At 54.1% G+C, this 26,569-nt stretch overlaps 4 protein-coding genes across 5 annotated transcripts; 2 read left to right on the forward strand and 2 right to left on the reverse strand.

The window, feature by feature from the left end:
- Positions 1-1,518: 1,518 nt before the first annotated feature.
- cct3 (chaperonin containing TCP1, subunit 3 (gamma)) lies at positions 1,519-10,145 on the forward strand. Its single transcript, XM_088621586.1, has 14 exons — positions 1,519-1,643; positions 2,363-2,424; positions 2,530-2,580; positions 2,946-3,008; positions 3,524-3,620; positions 4,223-4,340; positions 4,655-4,841; positions 5,080-5,229; positions 5,873-6,005; positions 6,649-6,730; positions 6,820-7,000; positions 7,882-8,127; positions 8,208-8,339; positions 8,729-10,145. Exons 1-14 carry the CDS (start codon positions 1,616-1,618, stop codon positions 8,831-8,833), a joined length of 1,635 nt encoding a protein of 544 aa, XP_088477712.1. The 5' UTR covers positions 1,519-1,615; the 3' UTR covers positions 8,834-10,145.
- Positions 10,146-10,823: 678 nt separating this feature from the next.
- Positions 10,824-16,188, forward strand: glmp (glycosylated lysosomal membrane protein). Its single transcript, XM_088621588.1, has 6 exons — positions 10,824-10,975; positions 12,451-12,723; positions 13,177-13,380; positions 13,894-14,112; positions 14,295-14,572; positions 14,723-16,188. The coding sequence occupies exons 1-6, from the start codon at positions 10,868-10,870 to the stop codon at positions 14,889-14,891; spliced, it is 1,251 nt and encodes a 416-aa protein (XP_088477714.1). The 5' UTR covers positions 10,824-10,867; the 3' UTR covers positions 14,892-16,188.
- Positions 16,189-16,707: 519 nt separating this feature from the next.
- On the reverse strand, positions 16,708-19,379 carry LOC148640045 (uncharacterized). 2 transcript variants are annotated; one of them, XM_088621589.1, is made up of 3 exons: positions 19,244-19,379; positions 17,958-18,313; positions 16,708-17,185 (listed from the first exon to the last, which is right to left on the reverse strand). In XM_088621589.1, the coding sequence occupies exons 1-3, from the start codon at positions 19,335-19,337 to the stop codon at positions 17,012-17,014; spliced, it is 624 nt and encodes a 207-aa protein (XP_088477715.1). In that variant the 5' UTR covers positions 19,338-19,379; the 3' UTR covers positions 16,708-17,011. The 2 variants fall into 2 exon arrangements, with proteins under 2 accessions (XP_088477715.1, XP_088477716.1); XM_088621590.1 differs by having other exon boundaries at positions 17,044-17,185; positions 17,846-18,313.
- Positions 19,244-25,325, reverse strand: LOC148640046 (transmembrane protein 79-like). The gene is made up of 5 exons (XM_088621587.1): positions 25,170-25,325; positions 23,012-23,787; positions 22,393-22,596; positions 21,923-22,136; positions 19,244-21,440 (listed from the first exon to the last, which is right to left on the reverse strand). Exons 2-5 carry the CDS (start codon positions 23,682-23,684, stop codon positions 21,233-21,235), a joined length of 1,299 nt encoding a protein of 432 aa, XP_088477713.1. The 5' UTR covers positions 23,685-23,787; positions 25,170-25,325; the 3' UTR covers positions 19,244-21,232.
- Between the last annotated feature and the right edge of the window lie 1,244 nt (positions 25,326-26,569).

The raw sequence follows: 26,569 nt of genomic DNA on the forward strand, positions 1-26,569 counted from the left end.
GGCGCAGATGGAGGGGAAAGGTCTCTGCTCTCTGCACAGTCCTGCACGCTGTCGGTCAGCTGGCTGAGGGGCTTCGCTCGGACCTGCAGGTTCCCTCCCCAGCTGTCCGGCTGTTCTTGTCACACTTGAATCTATCATGTAGGAAAACCCTCTCTCGGCAGTTCTGTCAAGTTTTGAGTCACTCTCTAAAGTTGGGAAAACTCTGCACCGGAGATAGGAGCTACACCCTCCCAGAGAGATCCACTGAGGGAGGGGGGCCACTCTACAGAGCTCACCTGAGAGAGGCAGGACTGATCCATTTCCCGTTGAACAGGGGGTCTACAGTACAGAGCTCACCTGAGAGGAGAGGGACTGGTCCATTCAGTATTGGGGCGGGGGGGTCCACTGGACAGAGCTCACTTGAAAGAGGAGGGACACATCCATTCCCAAAGCAGTGGGCCAGGCTGCTGTGCATCAGGAGCCTGACTGAAAACATTCTAAAACCCAGAGTAGATCAGGCTGCTGTGAAGCAGGAATGTAATTGGCATTCCTGTAAATGTTACACATTGCTTTTTCTGGGGGATTGTTTTGTTATCCTGTTCGGCTGTTTTTATTTGTGTTCAAACTGTTTCCACAATAAAGTGAAACAAAAACCTTTTATTGCAGCAGGAGTTACTTTTAGCTTGTTCATGTGTGTACAATATTGTTTGATTATAATGTTACAGTTTGGGATGTAAGTGTTAGGACTTTTTGTTCCAGATTGTTCTGATTAAAATGATGGGCTGAATTGTCACCTCTTATTTATAATGTTTTAATGTCTTTAACGTTTCTATAGATTTAAACAATTATTAGTGTTTGTATAGCACTTTGTATCCTAAAACTCTCCACATTAAAGAAGGAATTCACTAAATCCTCTGCATCATGATGAAGGAGTGTTCATGTGAAGATACAGAGGAGCTGGACTGAGTGTAGTATACTTCTCAGTATACTAGAACTGCAAGTCCCAGCATGCGTCTGTTCAGCGCATGTGCAGTTGCCTAACGGTCTTTGCATGGGCTGAGGAATGAACAAAGCGCACCGCAGTTTGCGTGATTTTGCTGGTTTACATCCATTCGCGTTTACGATTTATTTTCTTCCTGGAAGTTGTGCTTCAGTTTTAAAATGACATTTTTAAACAAGACTACAGAAAGGTAATTCTAATAATTTGTGAAAGTCAGGGTTACACTCCCGCTACCCACGAGGAGCTCCGTTTACCGGACATAGTAACTACCTGACAACGCCCCTGTTAGAGCCCGGATCTTCTCCCGCCTGTGAATGGTCCCCGCATTAGTCGATCAAAAAGAGTTCGCAGCATCGTTGGATCGTGCTGGTGTCAATCATCTTCTCATTTATCTGATTGGCGGATACGTCTATGGGGTCCCGCCTATCCTCCAAGAATTAACCGGCCTAAGTATTTTTCCTACCCAGGCGTTCGCCTCTGGATTCTGTCCTTCTGATTGGTTAAGGCAGCTGCACGTCAAGTTAACTGGGGTTGTAATTGGCTGGATTCTCCCCCGGAGCCCCTCCCTCTCCGCACGCTCTGTCTCTCGCTCAGTGCAGAAGGTTCCAGTCGGTTGTCAAGACTCACGCCGCAACGATGATGGGCAGACCGGTTCTAGTTTTGAGTGAGTATTCAATAAAATAATAATGAAGCGTTTTATGATTACAGGGCGGTGATGAACGCAGATCTGTCGCCCGGTGCTGGTGCTATTGTAGCCGGTTAAAACCCCGTCTCTTTTCCCGTGACGGAGTAGGGTTTCGGGCTCCGCCTCGGCCTGGCCGGGCTAAAGTGCTGTGTTCACCGTTTCCCCCCCCCCAAAAAAATTATCCCCAGTTCTCGGGTTAACGGCAAACACGGAGTCCCGTCCAAAGACTTGACGAGCCCAACCGGCCTGCGTGTCGTGAGGGCGGTTTTGTAGTATCGAGCCCCGTGGGCTGACGTTAAAAAAATAAATATATATATATAAGTTCGTTTGGCTTTTTCCGCAATGCACATCCTCAAAATCCCGGAGTTTGCCAAGTCATTCCGTGTAAATCCACTGACTGGAGCTCGGCTTGGTCTGCGGGTCCTCGGGGGCCTGACGGCCACGCTCGGCCGAGTGAGCGGCGCGATTTCCAGGCGGGGACGAGTGTGAATTGGACGGTATTGGATTCCTCTCGGGAGGGTCTTCATGCTGCTTCAGTATTTAGTAACATTAACCTCTTGCCTTCTGCCGAGCGTGGTCCTGCGCTCCCTATTCCCCGGGGGCTGAGACGATACCGTTGAGCCGACCCGGTTTTCTCAGGAAAGACGCGGTTTCAGTTTTTAAACCCCTTTTTTTAAACCTAATCTTCCTTCTGTTAGGTCAGAACACCAAGAGGGAGTCGGGCCGAAAGGTCCAGACGGGCAACATCACTGCCGCGAAGGTAAGAGTCGGGTTCAGCCCGGAGGTGGGGAGCCGGTTCTGTTCGGGAGGGCTCGGTGCCGAGCTGGTCCACCGTTAACCCGTTTCGTTCCGGTGTCGTTTGCAGACCATAGCGGACGTGATACGGACCTGCCTGGGCCCGCGAGCCATGATGAAGGTAAGGAGGAATTGGGGCGTCCGGCTTTAAAACGAGTTTTACAAACGAGAGGGGTTGGTCTGTTTCACGTGGTTAAGTGATCCCAGGATCTCATCTAGTCCCGTCTGGAAAGAAACCGGCGTCTCGGCTTCAACAGCAAGGCTGGTTGGGCTGTTCCAGACACTCGCCACTCTTTGCGTAGAAGAGGGCCTCCTGGTATCAGTTGTGCTGAGCCTGGAGTGAGGGTCCTGATGCCGGCAGTGTGAAGTTATCCAGTCCCTCCTGCCTTGCGTGCCCTGCTGTGGGGCGTGTAGATGGGTGTGTGTGTGTGTGGGGAGTCTCTGCGCAGGGCCATGACTGTGTCCCCCCCCTCTCTCTCTCTGCAGATGCTGCTGGACCCCATGGGGGGGATTGTGATGACCAACGATGGCAACGCCATCCTGCGAGAGGTAAGAGCCCCCTCTTCCCCTTCGGGGCGGGGCGGGTCTCGCGCTGCAGGGAGCGTCGCGGTGCTCCACGCAGAAGCACAGCCGTGGCCCGCTCAGCAGAGGAGCCGCCCAGCCCCCTCAGCCCGGTTCTTAACGAGTACAGGACTGAGCCAGAGCTCTCGGCCAGCCGGACATCGGGGAATCGTCTTCCATCACAATGGCTGGGCAGCTCGTCCCACGCTCCCGCAATCCTCTGTGTAAAGCAGCCCTGGGTTTGAATGCCCTTCCTTGTAGTTTCCACTCGTGCCCTCTGGTTTGAGATTCTGCATTCGTTCTTAAGGGGTCTGCAAGGTTGGCGCTGTCCGTGCTCTTGGGGGTTTTGATTGTGTGACTTCGGGCCCCTTGTCGTGTTCTCTGGACTAAAGAGATTCAGTTCCTTCAGCCGTAAGGTGGCGTTTGTGCGGGGGGGGGGTAAGTCGAGTTACCGCGCCCGTGCCTCTGCCCGTCCCGTAACAACCCGTCCCCTCTCCACGCAGATCCAGGTGCAGCACCCTGCTGCCAAGTCGATGATCGAGATCAGCCGCACGCAGGACGAGGAGGTGGGAGACGGGACCACATCGGTCATCATCCTCGGTAAGACCCTCGGGGTAGCCCCGCGCCACGACTGCAGGGCAGAGACACCCTGAACATAAAAAGCCATTCCACCCATCCAGCCTGTTGGTTAGTTAACTAATTGATCTGATCTTCAACAACATGGCTGTGCAGCCGGTGCTACACTCCCACAACTCTTTTCAGTAGGGTAGTGCCTCTATATTTCAGTTTTCAGTCAGCCTTCCTGGAGTTTCTGCTTGTGTCTTCAGCTTTTTTGTTTCTAAAGTCCTTTACCTTTCATTCTGAAGGAGTCCTCTAGGTTTAGTGTCGGTGTCTGTGAGGATTTTAAATGCTTGTATGAGGTCCCCCCATAGTCTTCTCGGATAGAGACCTAAAAGACTCGGTTCCTCCAACCTGTCAGTGTGGGACGCTCCCTTCAGACAGAAGAGACTCCGTGACCAGAATTGTACTCGGTTTTCTAAATGTGGCCTTACTAGTGTGTTATATTGGTAGCATTTTTCAACATTGATTTTAATGCTATAAGTGTCTCACCTGGGACTTGAGCCCAGGACCCCTGAGTGCTGCTCCACACTGCTGTGCAGCTGTCGTTGTCCTGTTCCAACGTTTCTTGTCGTGTGTCCCAGCCGGAGAGATGCTGTCCGTGGCGGAGCAGTTCCTGGAGCAGCAGATGCACCCCACGGTGGTGATCGGAGCCTACAGACAGGCCCTAGACGACATGATGACCGCGCTCAAGGACATCAGGTACGGTCTGCGCCCCCCGTTGTCCTGTCCTGCACAGAACCCCGGTTATTATCATAAAAAAACTTTATATAGCGCCTTTAAAGGTGGCTTCTCCAAGTGCTTTACAGAATGACAACAGCAAAATACACAAGATAAGGCCAATGAAAATATGCAATGAGAGGAGACAGTAGAGGGGGGGGACTGAATACGGCAGGGGCAGTGGGGTAAATAACAGAACCAGACAAGTAAAGGTCCTAAAGAAGGCGGCTTTGAGTCCAGATTTGGAGGAGTTTAGGGAAGGTGCCTCTCGCTTCACGGTCTTCTCCCCCTCCCAGCACACCGGTGGACGTGAACAACCGCGCGATGATGCTGAGTATCATCAACTCGGCCATCAACACCAAGGCCATCAGCCACTGGTCCGAGCTGGCCTGCGCCATCGCGCTGGACTCCGTGCGCACCGTGGAGCTGGAGGAGAACGGCCGCAAGGAGATCGACATCAAGAAGTACGCCAAGGTGGAGAAGGTGGGTGCCGCCCCTGCGCTGGGGCCCCTCGGGGTCCCCGTGACGATCGCCGCGGCTCTGCGGGGCTCCAGCTTGAAGATCAGCCGGCCACACGCAGGCGCTGGTGCAGAGAAGATGGGGGCGTTTCCTTCAGGGCACGTAGCGGGCGAGACCCGGAAAACGACGCCCTGCTGGGGCTTCCCCGTGCCTTCCTGTTGGCAGCCATGTTTAACGTCCCCCCTCCTCTCTCTCCCCGCAGATCCCGGGCGGCATCATCGAGGATTCGTGCGTCCTGCGCGGCGTGATGGTGAACAAGGACGTGACGCACCCCCGCATGCGCCGGGTGATCAAGAACCCGCGGATCATCCTGCTGGACTGCTCCCTGGAGTACAAGAAGGGGGAGAGCCAGGTGTGTGTCGAAGGAGCTCTGTCATGGACCGGGGACCAGTCTATCGCTGTGTGAAGGGGGGGGGGGCTTGTTTTCATCTGTTCCCTTGGAGGTCTGGGGGCAGACAGACCCCCACTGACAGTTGGATGGGCAGAATCATTGATCTGGCGTTCTCAGTAATGGTCTTCTCTGGTGCACGACCCAAACTGACAGGGACAGTGTAGCTCATCGGAGAGGCGACTCTCCCCCTGCAGGAAGTGGAACAGTCCTCCTGTCCTCTACTGTCAGGAGTCAGGGCAGGTGTTGGGTTTGGCTTCACCTTGTTACAGACAAGATAGCTTCTTCTGTTTGCGTATGTGTGAGCAGAGGCCCCCAACAAATCAACAACAGGTCATTTAGGTCAACTCTGGACTAGCTGGAGATGAAGATCAGAAGGGTTGAGCCAGGTTGGTTGGAAGGTTCTCCAGACCAGTGAAACCAGTCACCCCCGGCCTCATGATGGGGGGCCCAGCAGTTAGCCTGCTCTAAATGGGGACCTTGGCGTGGTGATTTCTGGAACCCCTTGCATGGGAATTGCCCCCCTGCCCTCAGGGGCCCTGGGTAGGGGAATAGACTCAGTCAGGTGTGCGTGCCCTGAGCCTGTGCTCCTGTCGTCCCTGGCCAGACGGACATCGAGATCACGCGCGAGGAGGACTTCGCCCGCATCCTGCAGCTGGAGGAGGAGTACATCCAGCAGATCTGCGAGGACATCATCCGCCTCAAGCCCGACGTGGTCTTCACGGAGAAGGGCATCTCTGGTAAGGGCATCACCACACCCCCTGCCTGCCTCTGCAGAGCTGCCGAGCGGCCTGCGTGCTGATGTGGCCAGAGGTCCTGCTCCTGGAGGGATGCAGTGTCTGGGGGGTGTCCTTCCAGCTGAGTGCTTTTCTGATCTGCTGGCTTGGGCTGAATTGTTTAACTTGATTCTTTGGTCACTCGTGTCAGGAGTCCGCTACTTTAAGGCAACTATTTCCGACAGCTTGAATCGGTGACAATGTTGCCAACAACATGTTGTGAGAAGCAGCGCTGTATTCCATCTCAATTTGCATTTCCTGACATTAAACGCCGTTCTGAGCTTGCCGTTACTTCTGGTTTAACGGCGTCTGCTAGTCAGTAAGGTGATGAAGAGACACCAGTGGGGCACCAGACACTTCCACAGTGGGAATTTCTTACTCCTGGAGAGATCGACAGGGTACATCTCTGGCAGCCCACTTGAATAAGAGCAGTTCTGACAGCTGCAGGGTTGATCATTTCAAATCCTGGTTGAGCTTTTAAGAGCCGAAAGCTAATTTGGATGCAGGCCTCCGAAAGCGCAGAATCAACGAGCTTGTGATTAAGATGGCGTGACCCTGTGAGTGTACGCGCACTGAAACTCGAACTGCTGTCTCTGTCTCGTCCCAGACCTGGCCCAGCATTACCTGGTGAAGGCCAACATCACAGCCATCCGCCGCGTCCGCAAGACGGACAATAACAGAATCGCCAGGTGAGTCGGGGGTCCCGGGTGTGGGCGTGTGGCTGGAGATGGGGGCGACTTCGCAGCGTGTCCTGACCCCCCCACGTCTGCTTTCCCAGGGCGTGCGGAGCTCGGATCGCCAGCCGCACAGACGAGCTGCGCGAGGAGGACATGGGCATGGGCGCCGGCCTCTTCGAGGTGAAGAAGATCGGGGATGAGTATTTCACCTTCATCACAGAGTGCAAGGACCCCAAGGCCTGTACCATCATCCTCCGAGGAGCCAGCAAAGAGATCTTGGCGGTGAGCGGCTTGCTGCCCTTCGTCCTGTCCAGCCCGTCTCTCTATCTGCTCCCCTTCCTGTCTCTTTCCCTAACTGCTCTCCTACCTGCCTGTCTCATACACTATTGTTATTGAGAGCCAGGCTCACTGTTCCTCAGGCTGGGACAGGAGATCACACACTGTATTATTATTATTATTATTATTATTATTATTATTATTATTATTGAGAGACAGGCTCACTGTCTGTTCCTCAGGCTGGGACAGGAGATCACACACTGTATTATTATTATTATTATTATTATTATTATTATTATTATTATTATTGAGAGACAGGCTCACTGTCTGTTCCTCAGGCTGGGACAGGAGATCACACACTGTATTATTATTATTGAGAGACAGGCTCACTGTTCCTCAGGCTGGGACAGGAGATCACACCCTGTATTATCATTATTGAGAGACAGGCTCACTGTCTGTTCCTCAGGCTGGGACAGATCACACACTGTATTATCATTATTGAGAGACAGGTTCACTGTCTGTTCCTCAGGCTGGGACAGGAGATCACACACTGGATTATTATTATTGAGAGACAGGCTCACTGTCCGTTCCTCAGGCTGGGACAGGAGATAACACACTGTGTTACTATTATTGAGAGACAGGTTCACTGTCCGTTCCTCAGGCTGGGACAGGAGATCACACACTGGATTATTATTATTGAGAGACAGGCTCACTGTCTGTTCCTCAGGCTGGGACAGGAGATCACACACTGGATTATTATTATTGAGAGACAGGCTCACTGATCACACAATGGAGCTCTATTGAATTTCCTCCCTCAGTAGGACTGGGAGTCTCTCCCTGCGTGTCTTGGGGGGTGCGGACAGTGACCGGTGTCTCGTCTCTCCCAGGAGGTGGAGCGGAATCTCCAGGATGCCATGCAGGTCTGCCGGAATGTGCTATTGGACCCTCACCTGGTACCAGGAGGGGGCGCCACGGAGATGGCCCTGTCCCACCGCCTGATGGAGCGCGCCAAGAGCATGACGGGGGTGGAGCAGTGGCCCTACCGCGCGGTGGCCCAGGCGCTGGAGGTCATCCCTCGAACCCTCATCCAGAACTGCGGGGCCAGCACCATCCGCGTGCTCACCTCCCTCCGGGTACGCCGGCGCCGGGGCCCGTTCGGACCGCTCGCAGGCTGCGACCCCGCCTCGCGTTAACTGTGGTGTCTCTCCCCCAGGCGAAGCACACACAGGAGGGCTGTGTGTCGTGGGGGGTGAACGGGGAGACCGGCGCCCTGGTCGATATGAAGGAGCTGGAGATCTGGGAGCCGCTGGCCGTCAAGGCTCAGACTTACAAGACTGCTGTGGAGGTGAGGGCCTGTGGACAGTCTAGACCGAGTCTGCAGTGTCTGCTGAGCACACTAACACTCCATCATCCTCAGAGCTCAAGGAGCGGATGAGCTGGACTGAGAGTCTGTACAGTTACGCTACAGCTCTGATGATGATGAAGGAGTGTTCATGTGAAGATACAGAGGAGCTGGACTGAGTGTCTGTAGAGTGACTCTCCAGCTCTGATGATGATGAAGGAGTGTTCATGTGAATATACAGAGGAGCAGGACTGAGTGTCTGTACAGTGACTCTCCAGCTCTGATGATGATGAAGGAGTGTTCATGTGAAGATACAGAGGAGCTAGGTAACCGATTTCTGAAGTGACCTGTATTCTAACAAGATCTCTTCCGTCCCTCGTTTCTTCCTGCAGACGGCCATCCTGCTGCTGCGTATCGACGACATTGTCTCGGGACACAAGAAGAAGGGGGAGGACTCTGGCATGGGCGGCAGAGCGCCCCCTGCTGAGGAGCACTAGACCTGAACCTGGGGATGGGGGGGGAGGGGGAGGGACGGGACAGGGGACGGAGGGGACAGACACGCACAGATCGGGCTTCCAGAAGCCCCGCGGTGTGGCAGACTCTCGCAGTCGGACTCTCCTCCTGTCTGCCCGGCAGAGCAGATACAACACCGGTGTGGGCCGGGCCTGGGCCTGCTCCCTGATCTGGAGAGCAGCACAGTCCAGCCTGCTGTACAGGTTTCGGATCAGGGCTGACGTTTGTGTAATCAAACGTGGCTTTATGGAGACCTGCACTGCAAATTAAAACATGGGTGACTCTTCTCGGACACCGGCTCCTAGAGCCTGGTTCTGAATGGGGTTGGGGGTCAAAGATAAGGGAGCAGAACGGCCCTACTCCTCAGGAGCTGCGATCCCGCTGTGTTTGTTAGGGATGGGCCAGTTATCTGGCTGCTTGCCCAAATGCCGACTTGAATTCAGTAATTGAGGGCTGAAATGCAGTGCAGCACTCGAGGACTGGAGCTTGGCTCCTCATGAGTTATGAATCGTGGGCGACCAGCTCTCTGGTCCGGTGAGGTTACCCCATGCTTGTGCTGTAAGGGTATCGTGTCCCTGCTGGACTGGGGCAGGAGTGTTTGGACAGGGTGTCCTTTACGTCTGCTCCTGGATGCCATGAGCTGGCTGGAGGAGACTCCCAGAGTCTCCAGGGCAAAGTTTCCTGGGCGAGTGGGTGGTGCGAGTGGACAAGTGTCCAATCTGTGATAATTGTGTTGACGTACAGGTCTGGTCCTCTTGCTCTTCTGTGCTCTTGCTTTGGGGGGGGATTTCTGGTGGGTCAGGGCTCAGGTGCTCCTCCTGCCTTCACCCCAGTTCCGCCTGTCACGGGGGTTTCCCCTGGTCTCCGGTGGGGGGGTGTGGACCGGGGCAGAGCTGTCCCATCTGGGACCTGGAGGGCCAACATGTCCTTCAGCTTAGCTGGACTCCCCGGTTCTACAGATCACCGGCCAGTTCTGATGGGTACTGGGGAGCATTAGAGAGTCCTGACTTGCAGATCAGACAGCTTTGGCCAAGACTGCCCCGTGAGTCCTGTTCACTAGCCAGAGGTGCTCCTTTGCACCCCTTGAAGTGTAGTGGGGTGCCTGCAGGCTTGCAGAGTCCGGTCTGTGCTGCTCTCTGGGTACCGTTGAGGAGAGCCAGGCGCTGACTTCTAATCCGTAAAAACGTCCCGTTTGTAACGCTCTGCATTGCTCCATCAACTTTATTTAGTGTCGTTTGCTGTTTGCCTCCAGTTGTCAAAGCTTGGACTGAAATGAATAAAATGCTGATTTATTTATTCAGTTTTTTTGTATTCTTTATTCTCCTGTCTGCCTGTTCTCTCGCCACACGGGACTCCCAGGGGAGGGATGGGGACTGCGTGTCCATGGTCCCCACGGGGGTGAGTGTGCTCACTCAACACTTCACGTCTGGAGCAGGGAAGGTCTGGCTTCACTTTCTGTCCTGCTTGTGACGTTGGAATGGGAGTGGGGTTGTGTGCGATGAGCAGCTTCAGGGCTCTTCTAGAGAGCTGTGTGCACACCGCAGAAGGGCAATCTTTTGGACTCTGCTTTAAAGGTGCACCTATTGCTGCTGGTGGGTTAAAGGAAGTGAGTATAATTTTGAATGGAGGAGGCTGTAGACAAGCTGGACAGAGCTGGAAATCTTACCGGGTTATTGACTTCAGGACTGAAAGTGAAACAACTGAGGAAACGTTTGGGAAGTGGCTGGAAGTGCTTTTAGAACTTTACGCAAAGAGTGGAGGGTGTCTGGAACAAGCTGGCTAGAAATATTGAAGTCATTTCCTTGTGAGCCTTCAAGCCAAGACTTGAATAGGACCAGTAAGTTGCCATGTACCTGCCTACTTGTTCCTTGTTTATATGACCTCGTGACCCTCCGCCTTCTCTGTGGGTCATGTGGGAAAGGGCCTGACGCAGCTTCCGGTTTCCGGGATCTCTGGGTCAGCTGACTTGCTGCGAGATCATGTGACTCCACCATATTTTTTTCCTCCTGAACACAAACATGGCGACGGCCGGGGTCTCGGCGGCGCTCTGTGTTCTCTTCTTGTGTTTGAGCTTGCAGCCCAGTCGGGGTCTGTTCAATAGCGGCACGGACGGCTACCGGCGGAAGGTAAGGGACGTAAAATCGAAATGGATGGATGAAATGGTTTTCTTTTCTTTAAGCCTTTTTGTTTGTGACACGGAGGCGAGGCAAACTGAAAGTCTTGTCCAGGTTTACTTCTCTTGCCCACAAGCTTTTGCTTATTGGCAGCTTTCGCTTCCTACTATCGAACCTGTTACGTTTCAACACCACTCAAAACCGAAGCCATTCCGTGTGTCGGGGTTGGAAACCGGCTGTGTTAAACTGAAAGCGCTGTGCTTGATACGCGTCCTCCTGGGCCCGGTCCGGTGATGTTCTGAGTCGAGTTTGACCCAACAGGGACTCTTCCTCCGGGCGGTTACTGCAGTTGGGCGACTTCGTTTTATCGGTCGTTTCATTTCCCTTGCGTCGGCTTTAAGTGGACTTCTGTCCGGCCACGTTGTTCAAGTCGATCAACATATTTCTTTCAAGAAACAGCAAGTAAAAAAAAAAAAACAATAACTCTGGGATCAAGTAGCTTCTGGCTACCGAGCGGGCTGGACGGGTCGAGTGGCCTCTCGCCTCTGAGCCGTCTCCTGAACTGTGGGGCGAGAGGCTCCACAGCCGGATTGAAACCACAGGGTGGGCCAGACGCCCGGCTACACGGCTGGAGACGGCGATCGCTCCTCCGGGGTAGAGATCCGGCTGTCGTGTGTCGAGACCTGGGGTTGTTTGTGCGGGTCTGGACCCTCGGGTGCCGGAAATGGGGACTTTTCCTGGTGATCCCGTTGCCAGCGGGGTGTCTTTCCAGCTCAGCTCTTCGTCACTTAACTGAAACCTTTACTGGATTAATTAATCAGGCGTTTTCCAGTTGCCGGGAAATTGCAGATTTTAATCTACATTTAAAAATGCAACAGCGAGTTAAACTTCAGCTTTTTTTTCGAAGAAGCTGTTTGACTGCTGTGGCTTTTCGTAGCTAAATGTAGGCAAGTGACCTTCCTAAAGAGCTCTAAGACGGTTTTGGGAGGCTATCTTTAGCTGTAGACTCCTTGTACGGGCTTGATTCACGAAAGCCAGTCTTATTAACAGATTTTTATAAATGGTTGTGTTAAACTGCTTGCTCACGTAATTATAATAATAATTGCTTACACTTATATAGCGCTTTTCTGGACACTCCACTCAAAGTGCTTTACAGGTAATGGGGATCCCCTCCACCACCACCAGTGTGCAGCCCCACCTTGATGATGTGACGGCAGCCATAGTGCACCAGAACACTCGCCACACATCAGCTATCAGTGGAGGAGGAGAGCAGAGTAATGAAGCCAATTCATAGAGGGGGATTATTAGGAGGCCATGATTGGTAAGGGCCAATGGGAAATTTGGCCAGGACGCCGTAGTAAGTGGTTCTTCCTCTCTAGAAACTGAGAGCTGATCTGTGAAACGCACTGGACTTGTGTGCTTCAGGACAGCGCCTGTGAACTGCTGGTTTATTTATGCACAATGTTTTAATCTTCCCCGCCTTGCAGGTCTCCCTCGAGTTGAACCCAGGTCTGAACAGCAGCCCTGCGGCGCCCCCTGGCGTAAATGTGCTGCATGTGCGTGCTGTCGGGCCCAGCGACACCTTGCATTTCATCTGGGGCAGCCAGGGGGCGCCCACACTGCTCCTGATCCACACCAACTCCTCCAACTCCAGCCTGCACATCAACTGGCAGCGTATGCTCTCCAGCAATTCCACCGGCAGCCTGTGGGTGGAGCCAGAGACCAGTGTGCAGTACTCCAGTGCCCTTGTCTTGACCAGGGTGAGTTGTTTCATGTCTTTTCTATCTGTTTTTCTTCTCTGACTCCCAGTTATCCACTCCAGGTTTTACTGTGCAGTCAGACTCCCAGTGCTCAGCAGTCTGATCCACTCCAGGTGTTACAGTGCTGTCAGTCAGACTCCCAGTGCACAGCAGTCTGATCTACTCCAGGTGTTACAGTGCTGTCAGTCAGACTCCCAGTGCACAGCAGTCTGATCCACTCCAGGTGTTACAGTGCTGTCAGTCAGACTCCCAGTGCACAGCAGTCTGATCCACTCCAGGTTTTAAGTGTAGTTAATGGCTATGAAAAGCAAACTTTTGCATGCATATAATTACCCCAGTGCAAATGGAGTATATAACAGGAGATGTAAAAAGTTGTGTGCAAGCGGAGTCCAGCCTCCTCTGCAGCTCTTTAACGAAGCTGTTGTCTCTCATGTCTGCTCCTGCCCCCCTCAGATCTGGGAGTACAGCGATGACAACGACACGGCCGACCCCTCCCGGGTCCCCTCCTCCAGTTTCTTCCCCGCCTACGACCTGGCCGACTTCGCCTGGGACGACCTCAACCGCACCCTGAACCTCACCACCCTCCGCGGCCAGCTCTGCGGCCGCAACTCCTCCGACCCAGCGGGCGCCTTCGCCAACGGCTCCGTCTGCCTGGAGGTAACCGCGCTGCCCCCTGCTGGCGGAGCGTCGCCGGTGCCGGGGGCGTCCATCCGCCCGTCCATCCATTTAGTAGGGAAATAAAGCAGGCCAAAAATATTGCATCATGGGAAATATCGCCATGTAGAGTAGGGCCTGAAATGTAGTCTTTGTGTCTTGCTGTTATAATGGTGGTCAGAGCTGTTTGGCCGGATGGGACCTGTGTACGTTCCAGACCGGCGGTGGGGTGATTCAGACAGCTGTCTGATCCACTCCTGCTCCCGGAGAGCCGCAGTCCAGGGGGTGGGGCAGTCGGAAAACCTGGCTCTCCCCTGCGTGGTGTCATGGGAGGATCATAGCCCAGAAACCCAACAGCTGGAGATTCCAGATCTAGCAGCTTTTCTAAAACACAGTAACTGGGCCTCCCTGAATTAAGAGAACTCAGCCGAGAAACCGCAGAACGTCGCGTGCGTGTGACAGCAGTGTGCCATGGGGTCCCCCCCATTCCAAGTTGATTCCCACCTTCCTCCCCAGATCTCTGCGTTTGAGGCCTGGGGGCGGGATGCGGCCTGGCCCCGCCTCCTGCACAGCGCCAACTCCTCCCAGCTGCGGCTGGTGGTCTCCAACGTCACCGAGAGGGCCAACCAGTCCCGCTTCGCCTTGGAGATGGTCGCCGTCACGGGCCGAGGCCGCCAGAGCCGAGTGGACACGCTGCGCTCCATCGACGACGAGAACACCCCTTCCATCTTCCAGGTGCGGCCCCCTGACCCTCGGTCTCTGCCCTCCCTTCTTTCTTTTTGACCCTCTCTCTGGTGCGTCGTCTGTACTTAAATCTCTCTCGTCAGTCTCGTTCCCCCCCACCCCCCACCCCCCCAATCAGCCTACACTTTTTCCTCTCGTTCTTCGATTGACCTCTGACCCCTTGACCCCTCCAGGTGTCTCAGTGGGTGACCATGCCGGCCAACGCCAGCCCTCCGGTTCTGAGCTTCGTCCAGTGGAAGCCGGTCGCGTATCGCTCCCGGGCCCCAGTTTTCGAGGACGCCACGCCCGTTCGTCACTCCGCCCTGCTCGACCTCCCCATCCCCCCTGATTCGGGGCTGGTGCGGGCGTTTTTTGGGGATCAGCCCAGCCCGGGGTACCAGGCCGTTGCTCTCAATGTGTCCTTCGGCATCACGGGGGACCCCTTCTACAACGCCACCCGCTACCTGAGCTGGTGAGAGTCCCCCCTCCCCCTCTCCTGGCAGGACACCCCCTGCAGGTGCTTGCAGGACGAGCACATCTGTGTCCCAGAACCGGTGATTCGAAATCTTTTGACCAAAATCTCGTTCCCCCCCCCACCCCTTCCCTCTCTCTCTGTTCCCAGGACGGTGCTGTTGGGTCTGGGCTCCCCTCCGCAGGACTCCTTCTCTGTCCTCGTCCAGGTCATCATGGCGGTGGCTCTGGGCATGCCGCTGCTGTTGCTGCTGTTGGGCGGGCTTTACGTGTGCCTGGGCCACAGGAACCAGGCTCCAGGTTACGCGCCAATCAACTGAGACCACACCCTCTCCCCTTCCTCCCTGTACGGACACTGAACCAATCAGCTGAGGCCACACTGACAATCGCCCAATCAGCCGAACACGCACTGGCTGCTTGTTAGCTGAAACCCCTCCCACAGACTATGCACAGCAGGTGGGAGGACACACCCACAACATGGGAGTGCACCAATCAGCCGAGGCTCCTCCTACAACTGGTGCCATAAAGACCACCCCCTTTTATTCTGATTGTCCAATCAGCACATGTAATCGCTGCCGATGAAGCTTCTTTGGTTTTGCAGTACTAATTCCAGCAGTTGATGGATTATAGTTCCCCGTTTGAAAGTGATTGCTGACATTTAGAAAACTGTTACAAACTCCTCATGTTTTTTTTGCCTTTCTCAATGTTGAATTATATGGAATATAAGGGGAACCTGGCTCCAGCTCATCTTAGAGGGTGGAATATATTTTACAAGTGCACGTTCTGGGCTAGCCGGAGCGGTTTCGGTGCAAGGTGAAGGTGCGACAGGCTGTACTGTAAATCTCGCTAACGGTGTCGACAGTTACACGCTTGTGTCCGCACGCCGAGGGGGGCGCAGGGGAGCTCGAGCGCAGGGGGGATCGTGGAGCGGGCGGGTAGTGAGGGAGCAACACCGACTCGGTCCAGAGAGGGAGGCAGGCCTGTCCGTTTCCCAGCATGCTCGGGGCGTCGCTCGTCTCAACGGTGACAAAGTGGAGCTGCTGTTCAGTCAGAGGTGTGCACTCCGACGCGTGTTTGACTCAGAACTTTCCCGCGGTGACCTTTTCCATGCGCGGTTTGCATGATTTAGCTTTGTCTTCAGTGCGGGAGATTTGTGTTTAGAGTCAGGCAGGGTGACCCCTGGTGTCTGGCCCTAGGTGCGAGAGCTCTGCCTCAGACTCTGCGTCCCAGAGTTCTCCCTGGCCAGCGCCCTTTAATTGCTTAATGGGTGGACCTGATTGATGGGTGAAGTCGGTGTCCGGGCCTGAAAGCGCTCAGAGGCTCCTGTGTCCTGCGTCATGTCCACTTTTCGACAGGGGGCGACACAGGCCTTTGTCACAGAGAAATTTGGTCTCTCTGTGCGGCAGGACTGTTCTACCTTGCCCTTGTCCACTTCGCTGCTGTCTGCTCGGAGCCGAGCACAAGGGGATCACTGTCACAGATTCGCCTGCACCTTACTGCTCTCGCCTCGACAGTTCCCAGTTCTTGTTTTTATCGACCACCTTCTATGTGGGACTTGTAAATTATTTTTTTTTTAAAGAAACACAAGGAATATTTTCAATAAAAAATTTAAATTCCTTTCTGAACCAACTTATTTGCTTGTTTGAAGCTCACTGGAGTAAACGGCATCCAATCCAACTCCCAGTGCGCAGCAGTCTGAGTTAATCCCGGTTTTACAGTGCTGTCAGATGCCCAGTGTGCACAGCAGTCTGATCCACTCCCAGGTTTTACTACGAATTGCAGAACATGGTTACAGTTTGAGGTGGTGGCTTGTTGGATGACACAGTAGCTAACGGATCAGACGTTGGAAGCATCTCAATGTTTGCCTCAGCAGTGGGGATGGGCTGCTTGTTCCAGACGCCCACCGGTCTGTGCACAGCAGAGCAATCTGCTTTCTGGCCAGAGTGCGGACAGAATGTCTCATTGAAGCCCTTGACCATTTTAAAAGGTTGGCCAGCTTGATCAAATCCGGTGTGTTCAAAATAAGTTTGTACAGATGTTTAAAAAATGAGAGGCTATTAGACGTCATGGGGGCAATATGCAAGGGATATTTTGCAGATTCTGTTTAATGTCAGAGATGAAAGAATGCAAGGCTCACACTTTCATTTTGCCTTTAATACACCCCATTACCAACATCAGCAGCAATATACAGCTGATGGAAAGCACTATTACATGTAAAAAATATATATATCTCCAAACAAGAACTGTTAGTCTGCCACAAACCACAGGGCCCCAAAACTCCAGTTCCTGTAGGGCCTGGCTTCTAAGAGGAATTTGATCCAACCTGTGTAGCCGAATGAAACAGTGGAACTAGTTCCTTTCTTACAGGTGGGTTTGCTCTTAAGGTCTTAGTGGTCAAAGGGCACAGTGGCTCCCAGGTGCCTGAGCAGAAATACACTAATTACACAGACTGACCTCGTAAACGAGAGCGCAGGTTGGCATAAAAACCAGGAGCCATGGGCCCTGCGGGAACGGAGTCGGAGTTCCCTGGGTGACAGTGGCAGAGAAGAGGGAGAGTGTTGTCGTCAGCCCAGCGCTCTCTCCCCTGTCTCAGGGTCAATATCAAGGTCCAGGTCTAAAAAAGAAATACAACAGCTGATGAGCCCTCAGCAGGAACTCAGCCTCCTTACTGCTGCTGTAGTTACTGCTACAGTGCCCAGTATATCAGATCCTGCTCTCTCTCTGTCTGCTGATCCTGCTCTGATCCTGCTCTGTCTCTCTGCTGATCCTGCTCTGTCTCTCTCACTCCTGATCCTGCTCTGTCTCTCTCTCTCTGCTGATCCTGCTCTGTCTCTCTCACTCCTGATCCTGCTCTGTCTCTCTCTCTCTGCTGATCCTGCTCTGTCTCTCAATTCAATTCAATTCAAGGTGCTTTATTAGCATGACCGATAGGTACAATCAGTGTTGCCAAAGCAAATAAAAATAATAAAATTAACATAGAACAAAACAAAAAATAGAAGTAAAATAAAATCTACAGACATGTTACAGACATTTACAACAAAGACATATTATAAAATATTGATCTCTCTCTCTCTGCTGATCCTGCTCTGTCTCTCTCACTCCTGATCCTGCTCTCTCTCTCTACTGATCCTCCTCTGTCCCTCTCTCTGCTGATCCTGCTGTTCCTGGTTCCAGATTATTCTCAGGCCCACAGAGGGTGTGAGTGAGGATGAGTGAGAGGGAAAGGAGGAGAAGAGTGAGGACAGGTAGGGGATGGACGAGGGCTGAGACTGACCCATGCTGGCGTCAACGTCTGAGGACAGGGGTCTCAGGTGTGCAGGGGTGGGTGCTGGTGGAGGGTTCGAGCCTCTGTGCTGAGGATGATGATGGGCCCAGCTCGGCCTCACCTCTGAGGCAGGAAGGCTGGCAGGGGGTCCGGGGCTGGACTGGACCAATCCAAACAACATCGGATCTGCGTCCATCACCGCTCCCTCCAGCGCCGAGTCCAAGGGAGGGCGACAGGGGCAGCGAGGGGTCAGCAACGGGTGAGGACCCACGTGGAGGAGACAAGTGTGATTGACAGCACCACACTGCGCTCCTGATTGGTGTGGACTGGAGGGGGCGGGGCAGTAGACTTCTGGAGGGCGGGGCTCTATGTACACCTGGGCGATACCATTCAGAGGCTGCGGGGGGCAACTACTGGGCGTCTGCTCAGCCGCACCCCATCTTTCCACAGTGCTGGCAGATGGAGGATTCCTTATTTCTGCAGGGAGAAAAAAAACAGTTGTTACCCCTATACTGCCCAGGCCTGTTTAGAGCATATTTATTAAAAGCAGTTTTTTTTTTGCAGTTCAGAAGTTCTGCAAAATTCATTTTTGTATTCAGTACAGGACTTTGAATTAAGGACCTAAGGTCACAAACTAGAGGAGGCATTTGGCCTGTTTAACCTGCTCAGCAGGGAGTAGCTAATGGACCTTGGATCTTGTTCAGCAATTTATTGATAGCCACAGGGTTGGGCATCTGTTCCACACTCCCACTGCTCTTAGTGTAAAGAAGTGCCTCCTTTCGCCATTTTATATATTGTGTTGTTGAGGGATCAGGTGGCTCTGTGCTGTGCTGTGTTGTTGAGGGATCAGGTGGCACTGTGTTGTGCTGTGTTGTTGAGGGATCAGGTGGCACTGTGTTGTGCTGTATTAGTAAACAGGTGTAGCCGTGTCGCTGACGCAGTAAGAATTGTTGTTACCGCTCCAGGAATCAGGAAATGTCGGAACTAGACCACAGCGCAAAACTACTTCCCCAAACTTCACATACACACACACCACCAGAAGCATAAGCGCACGACCCTCGCTAGGCTGTTTGTTCTAACCTAATCCACGTCTCTTTTACACACACGTCACAGCGTGTGAGGACTTTATAAACGCGCGTGTGTGAGCAGGCAAACAGAACTTATCCGAGTTTCACGCGCTGGTAAACAAAGTTCACCAACGCGCGCAGGATGCCAGCAGTGCGAAACCAGCACAACGAGCGCACCAGCGGCAGGAGAGGGTGCAGTTTCAGAGCTTCATTTTGTACTTAACCTCCGTGTAAAGCAGTCCGGTGTTTCGAGTCGGTATCCTGACTTGCGGTTCCCGTGTGTCGATACTTCCACAACCCCGAGCGCCGCAGCGCCCGGAGCCCCGCTGTCTTGCCTTACCGTAGGCGGTGGTCTTCCGCAGCCGCCTGAAGGGGCAGTTCTCCTTCGACAGCCGGAACAGACAGCTTTTCCTGCGGCACTGCGCTCCGGCCATTTCTCCCCGGCCGCGGCGAAGAGCGACCTGTTTTTTTCCCGTCGTGGGAGACCGGCTGTTCCCCTCTCCAGGAGGCGGTCGAGAGAGTCTCCTCCACGGCGCTCGGTGCAGAGTGCACGGCCCCCCTTCACCTTCGCCACGGTCCTAAGGCGCCCCCTGGTGGAAGCTGGGGGAGTCTGCTCAAACCCGAATTGCTGCCCTCCGACAGTAAATTCGTAGAACCGGACGAGCAGGTTAGGGGCGGTGACGTAAGTCACAGGGAAGTTTTTACAGATCCTTAACTGAATGATCTGCAGTGTTCCTATAGACCACCCTTCCCCAAGCCAGAGTAATTAGCAAACTCCCCACTGAGAGCTGGTGCGTGGGGAGAGTACTGGTGCATCATCCAGGTGGGGCTGCATACTGGTGGTGGTGGAGGGGATCCCCATTATCTGTAAAGCGCTGTGAGGGGAATGTCCAGAAAGGTGCTATATAAGCATAAGGAATTATTATTATAATCAACCCGCTAGCTAGATCACCATCACTGGTCTTCTAGTGCCACCCAAGGGTCCACTAAGGCTGTTTGTGAAGGTATAGGAGACAGAAGAGAGGTTGTTCCCTGGTCCACACTAACGTGTGGATCAGTGTGAATTACCTGCAGCAGACAGGCAGGATTCTGATCAATACCTTGCTTGTGTAAAGTGTGTCATTGTCACGCTCCTGCCTGGGGAAGCAGAGCAGCTCCAGGTCTCCTCATCAGGGACTGCAGCCGGTCTGACACACCTGGGGGCAGCTCTTTCAGCACAGGGGTGCACTCCTGGGAAGAGCTTTGCCCGCGTGTTCAGTCAGAGCCGGTGATCTGTTTACTCAGGCGGCTTAGAGCAGAGCGCCCCAGTCCCGGGGCCCCCCAGGTGTTTAAGGTACCAGAGGAGCGGGGGGGTCCAGAGGAGGGAGCTGTGGAGCTACAGGGTCAGGGGGTGTCAGCTGAGCTCTCTGCCCTCAGGAATCCTCTCCCGTCCCTCTGATCGCGGTCCGGCGGGGCCCGGGCTCCAGGCCCTGTGGATTTATCGGGGACCCTGGGAACCCCTCGGGGCTGGGGCTCCCCAGTCTTAGAGACTGCATCCCGGGTGACCCCCACGCTGCTGGGTCTGACAGAGGAGGGCCAGTCCAGGCCCCGCCTTCTTCATTAAACACCCAGTTCAATTAAGCAATTAAGAGCAGAGAGAAGAAACGCCAGAGACCACTTTCCAGTCCGCTCCAGTCCAGAATTTCCCTCCTCCCAGCTCCCTCCTTAGTCCAGTGGCAGTTAGCAGGAGTTGTGCAGCAATTAAGGGAGTCGGTTGTTCCAGAGTACTGCAATGGAACGGACTGGAAGACCCCAGGCCAGCCCTGAGTGTGAGGATTGCATCTGGTTTTCCTTCCACCCCTCCAGTGACCTACTAGATGGGCTGATCTGGACTAAGCAGTCTCCCTCTCTTAAATGTTCTTGAGAAAGACACGAGGAAATATTTCCTTGCTTTACTGGATTTTTCATACAAAACTTAAAAAAAAAGTACATTTACAAGCAGCATTGAGTAAAATTGGACTCCACGAAAGTGTGACAGCCAGGAAGAGCAATTAAAAAAAATGCAACCATCATCATAATCCTACTACTAATAATATAATAGCATACATTGTAGAAGGAAACTGCGCTGGAGCCCTTGTGAGCCAATGAAACACGAGCGCAGATCACCGACAGGAAGAGCCTCCGTCAGCCGGTCCTTCACTGCAGAGGAAGTCAAGCTCAGCTGACCCCCCCAACCCTCAAGATCCCTTCAGACGAATAAGAGTCATTCCGGACAGCCCAGGTAGTGAAACTGGTGCCAGTCCCCCACATCCGCTGGCCAGCCCAGTCAGTACCGCAGTCTGACCCGGGATCAGCCCCAGAACCTCAGCCGGGGCTGGCCGGGGGGCGGCGTGGCGCCGGGCTCCTCGGGCTCTTCCAGGGCGAAGATGCTGCCGCCCTCCTGAACGAAGGTGAAGTACAGGTTGGCCACCAGCATGACCAGCACGGGGAAGAAGGTCAGTCCGAAGCCCAGGCCACGGAAACTGCTGCCCAGGGCGAAGGCCAGCCAGTAAACCAGCCTGAGGAAACACAGACACCCCCAGTGAGTGAGCTGGGGTACTGGGGTACAGACACACACCCCCCCAGTGAGTGAGCTGGGGTACTGGGGTACAGACACCCCCCCCCCCACTGAGTGAGCTGGGGTACTGGGGTACAGACACCCCCCCCCCCAGTGAGTGAGCTGGGGTACTGGGGTACAGACACACACCCCCCCAGTGAGTGAGCTGGTGTACTGGGGGTACAGACACACATCCCCCACTGAGTGAGCTGGGGTACTGGGGTACAGACACACACACCCCCACTGAGTGGGCTGGGGTACTGGGGTACAGACACACACACCCCCACTGAGGGAGCTGGGGTACAAGGGTACACACACACACAGAGTGACCTGGGGTACTGCGAGAGAGGGGGGTCAGGCTGGTGGTTACGGAGTACAGACAGGAAGAAGGCAGGTCAGGCTGGCGGTTGCTGTTAAGGGGTACAGACAGGAAGAGGGGGTCACCTGGCGATGGCGAACAGACCGGTGAGCAGCGGTACGAGCTTGAGGGTCTCCTGGCTCAGGTAGGTGGACAGCACGGCCAGGTTGAGGAAGAAGAGGAGGAAGAGCGAGAGGGAGTCCTGGACGAAGTGCCGGTGCACCCAGACTTCTCCTCGCTCCTGGCTCTGCGGCATCAGAGAGGCCCAGCACAGCCGGGACAGGCCCAGAACCAGCACGCCTGGGGAGACAGAACCGGGACAGACCCGTGAGCCCAGCACAGCCGGGACAGGCCCAGAACCAGCACGCCTGGGGAGACAGAACCGGGACAGACCCGTGAGCCCAGCACAGCCGGGACAGGCCCAGAACCAGCACGACTGGGGAGACAGAACCGGGACAGAGACCCGTGAGCCCAGCAGGACGGAACCAGAGCAGAGACCCGTGCCGCTTCTGTCGCAGGAGGAGGAGGGCGGGTGGGCGGGCGGGTTCTCTCTCACCCAGGACCACGGGCACGGTGGCGAAGGCGGCGCAGCGCAGGGTGTAGACCAGCCTCAGGGGGGCGCCGGGGAGCAGGGGGGCGTCAAACGGCAGGAACACAAACCCGCCCCACAGGAGGAGAGGGAAGATGAGGGCGGCAGCAACCAGAGAGGAGAGGGACTTCAGAGCATCGCGACCACGGCAACCGCAGCACCGACCACGGGCTGCAGAGAGAGGAGGCACAGGGTTCAAGCACAGGTCTGGACCGGGAGAGAGAGGAGACACAGGGTTCGAGCACAGGTCTGGACCGGGAGACAGAGGAGACACAGGGTTCGAGCACAGGTCTGGACCGGGAGAGAGAGGAGACACAGGGTTCGAGCACAGGTCTGGACTGGGAGAGAGAGGAGACACAGGGGAAGGCACAGTGTAGACTGGAAGAGAGGGGAGACCTGGGGGAGGAGAGGGGAGACACAAGGGAAGGCACAGTGTGGACTGGAAGAGAAAGGAGACACAAGGGAAGGCACAGTGTGGACTGGAAGAGAGGGGCAGAGACGACTAAGGATTAGAGGTTTGTGGGGGGACGGGCTAGGGTGCCCCAGTTTGATGGAGAGAGTACTGGAGAGGGCGCCCCGAAGTTACCATGTGATGGACCGTCATCTTCCGGCCAGTACCCATCTGGGGGGGTCCCCTGGCGGTTCAGGAAGGGGCTCTTCTCGGGGTCCCCACTGTGAACACACAGCTCCTCCCTGTCCGCAGACTTCCTGTGCAGGCCGGACCTGGGGCCCAGGATCCGCACGCTGGGGCTGAACACCTGCGCCGCCTTCTCGGGCAGCGAGTTCACGAGGGGGTCCTCCTCCATCTCCGCCCCTGGCGCCCCCAGAACCCCGCTGCCCTTCTCGGCCTCTCGCTTCTCTGCTGACCACAGCAGGGTACTGGACTCTGTTAAAGCTGACCTGACCTCCTCCTCCTCCTCCTCCTCTCCCTGCTCCTCCTTCACTCCCACCTCCTCCTCTCCTACTTCCTTCTTCACTCCCCTCTCCTCCTCCTCCTCCTCTCCCTTCCCCTCCTTCACTCCCACCTCCTCCTCTCCTACTTCCTTCTTCACTCCCCTCTCCTCCTCCCCCTCTCCCTTCCTGGTTCCCTCCTCCTCCTCCCCCTCCATCTCTTCCTTCTTCTCCGTCTCCTGCGCCCCCTCTCCCATCAGGCCTGGTTTGAGGGGTACAGAGCTCAGCGAGCCATTTTCAAGAGGACGGTCCTTCCCCTCGTCCAAGAGCAGCTCCGATTCGGGGTTCGCGGTCATCCGACCGGGCATCCTGGGACTGGTCTCTGCTGCCTGTCCTGGGCTTCCTTCCACAGTTATTCCGAGGACTTTCCAGGACCCGGCAGGTATGTTTTCGACCCAACAGAATAAGGAACTAGGAAAACAAGTTGATACAAGAATTTGGAAAGAATTTGTTTGTGTTACTCAAACAAGCCGTTTGTACAAGCTAGCTGGAGACACTGCTGTCCCTCTCCTCTCACACTGCCCCTGAATTCACACACTGACACCCCCCTGACTGGACTGGAGACACTGCTGTCCCTCTCCTCTCACACTCCCCTGAATTCACACACTGACACCCCCCTGACTGGACTGGAGACACTGCTGTCCCTCTCCTCTCACACTGCCCCTGAATTCACACACTGACACCCCCCTGACTGGACTGGAGACACTGCTGTCCCTCTCCTCTCACACTGCCCCTGAATTCACACACTGACACCCCCCTGACTGGACTGGAGACACTGCTGTCCCTCTCCTCTCACACTGCCCCTGAATTCACACACTGACACCCCCCTGACTGGACTGGAGACACTGCTGTCCCTCTCCTCTCACACTGCCCCTGAATTCACACACCGACACACCCCTGACTGGACTGGAGACACTGCTGTCCCTCTCCTCTCACACTGCCCCTGAATTCACACACTGACACCCCCCTGACTGGACTGGAGACACTGCTGTCCCTCTCCTCTCACACTGCCCCTGAATTCACACACTGACACCCCCCTGACTGGACTGGAGACACTGCTGTCCCTCTCCTCTCACACTGCCCCTGAATTCACACACTGACACCCCCCTGACTGGACTGGAGACACTGCTGTCCCTCTCCTCTCACACTGCCCCTGAATTCACACACTGACACCCCCCTGACTGGACTGGAGACACTGCTGTCCCTCTCCTCTCACACTGCCCCTGAATTCACACACTGACACCCCCCTGACTGGACTGGAGACACTGCTAGAGACATGTTGTCAGGACACGAGTGGAAACTACAGGTAAGCCAGTTAAAACTGACAGAGAAGGTTTCTTCATACAGGGTGTTGTTAGTTATGCAGGTAAAGCCCCACCCAGTCATCAATCCTTCCCTTCGATTGGTCAGGTAACACGCCATTCATTCCAAAAGCCTTTTGTCATTGGCTGAACTCCAGTTGTTGTTTTTTTACCAAACGTTCGGAATGCGAGAGGGGGAAGTGGGAGCCTACAGGAAGCATTTGTTTATCAGAAGACCTTCTTTCAAAAAAAAAGTTATGTTATTTGGGGAGAAATGCGTGGAGATAAGTATTAGTGAGACGGGCATAGGCGTAGTGTGTCGTCTCCGATAGCCAAGTCACACTGAGCACTTTAGTCCAAACTCGGCAGCCAGTTCATGACGCTTCGAAACCATGTGGACATGTTTCATCAAACGTTCAACGCCCGCTCGCTCTACGTCCGGTGCTCTCGAGAAGACATTATAACGATTATAACGATTATAACGCCACTTACTCAGCGTGCCGCGAAGCCTCCGTGTGTCTCTCTCTCGCCGAGACGAGACGCAGGTGTGCCCAGGTGGAGCTGTTAAAGGCACAGGCTGCTCTTAAAGGAGAGGTCTGGAAGGAAAAGCGTCCCCTCACTGCCCCCGCAAAACAGAAAGAAACGTTAAGAGCAGAAGTGCCCCCTGGTGTCTGATCTGCCCGAGCGCCCATGTACCACCAGCCAGGTCCTCTGATTTTTATGAACAGCACAATTACTGATACTTCCTACCTGGCCTGGGGGTGATTTATAACTGTACTTGTAGTATTACTGATACTTCCTGCTGGGCTTGACGTTGGTTTATACTGTAAGGAGCTGTACTTGTACTGGTTTTTTTTTTCAGTCCTCAACTGCAAAAGACCTTCACAAAAATCCCAGTTGGGCATCATATCTTATTTAATTAAGAAAGTTAATCATCCAGGCGGATGCTGCACATTGGTGGTGGTGGAGGGGAGTCCCCATTACCTGTAAAGCGCTTTGAGCTTCTTCTTCTTTTTCACAGCCTTAGTCCCAGACTGTCCTGGGGTCAGCTGCTTTGGTTGCTCTTCTCCACTTGTCTCTGTGGAGCACATCTTCCTCACTCACTTCACATACCTCCATATCTTTTCTCACACAATCTATCCATCTCTTTCTAGGCCTGCCTCTTCCTCTGTTACCATCCACCTCAGATTCCATTACCTCTTTGTTACTTCCTCAACGTCCCTCCTCATGATATGTCCATACCACCGGAACCTCGCCTCTCGCATCTTCTCAACCACATTCACCACCCTACATCGTCTACGGATTTCTTCATTTCTGATCTTATCCTTCATTGAAATCTGCAGAATCCATCTCAACATCCTCATTTCAGTTCTTCTCATCAAGTTCTCTTCCCTCTTTCCAACTGCCAAGCATTCAGCTCCATACAGTAGTACAGGTCTAATCACAGTCTTGTACATTTTGCACTTTAACTTTCTAGGAATTTTCCTGTCACAGATTATTCCAGTTATTTCTCTCCACTTGTTCCATCCAGCTTTCACTCTTTGTTTTACTGCCTCCAGTGTTTCTCCTCCCTTTACCAGTTTTGATCCAAGGTATTTAAAGCCATCAACTTGTTTCAGTTTTCCTCCATTTGTCTCCTCAACATTGGTCATAGTATCTCCTCTTCTCTCCATTACCATTATTTCAGATTTTTCTGCATTTTTCTGCATTCATTTTCAGTCCACCCTTTTCCAGACTCCTCTGCCATTTAAACACAAAGCTCCTGTAAAGCGCTTTGAGCAATTATTATTATTAAATATTAATTCTAAGTCATTAGGTACATTGTTTAATTGCCTGCTCAGGTTGGAACTAAAACCAGAAGATGCCAACCAAGCTAGGAAGTGAGTTTGCGT

Source organism: Lepisosteus platostomus, chromosome 26, assembly GCF_059453375.1.
Source record: "Lepisosteus platostomus isolate fLepPlt1 chromosome 26, fLepPlt1.hap1, whole genome shotgun sequence".
In the NCBI taxonomy this organism is placed as follows: Eukaryota; Metazoa; Chordata; class Actinopteri; order Semionotiformes; family Lepisosteidae; genus Lepisosteus; species Lepisosteus platostomus.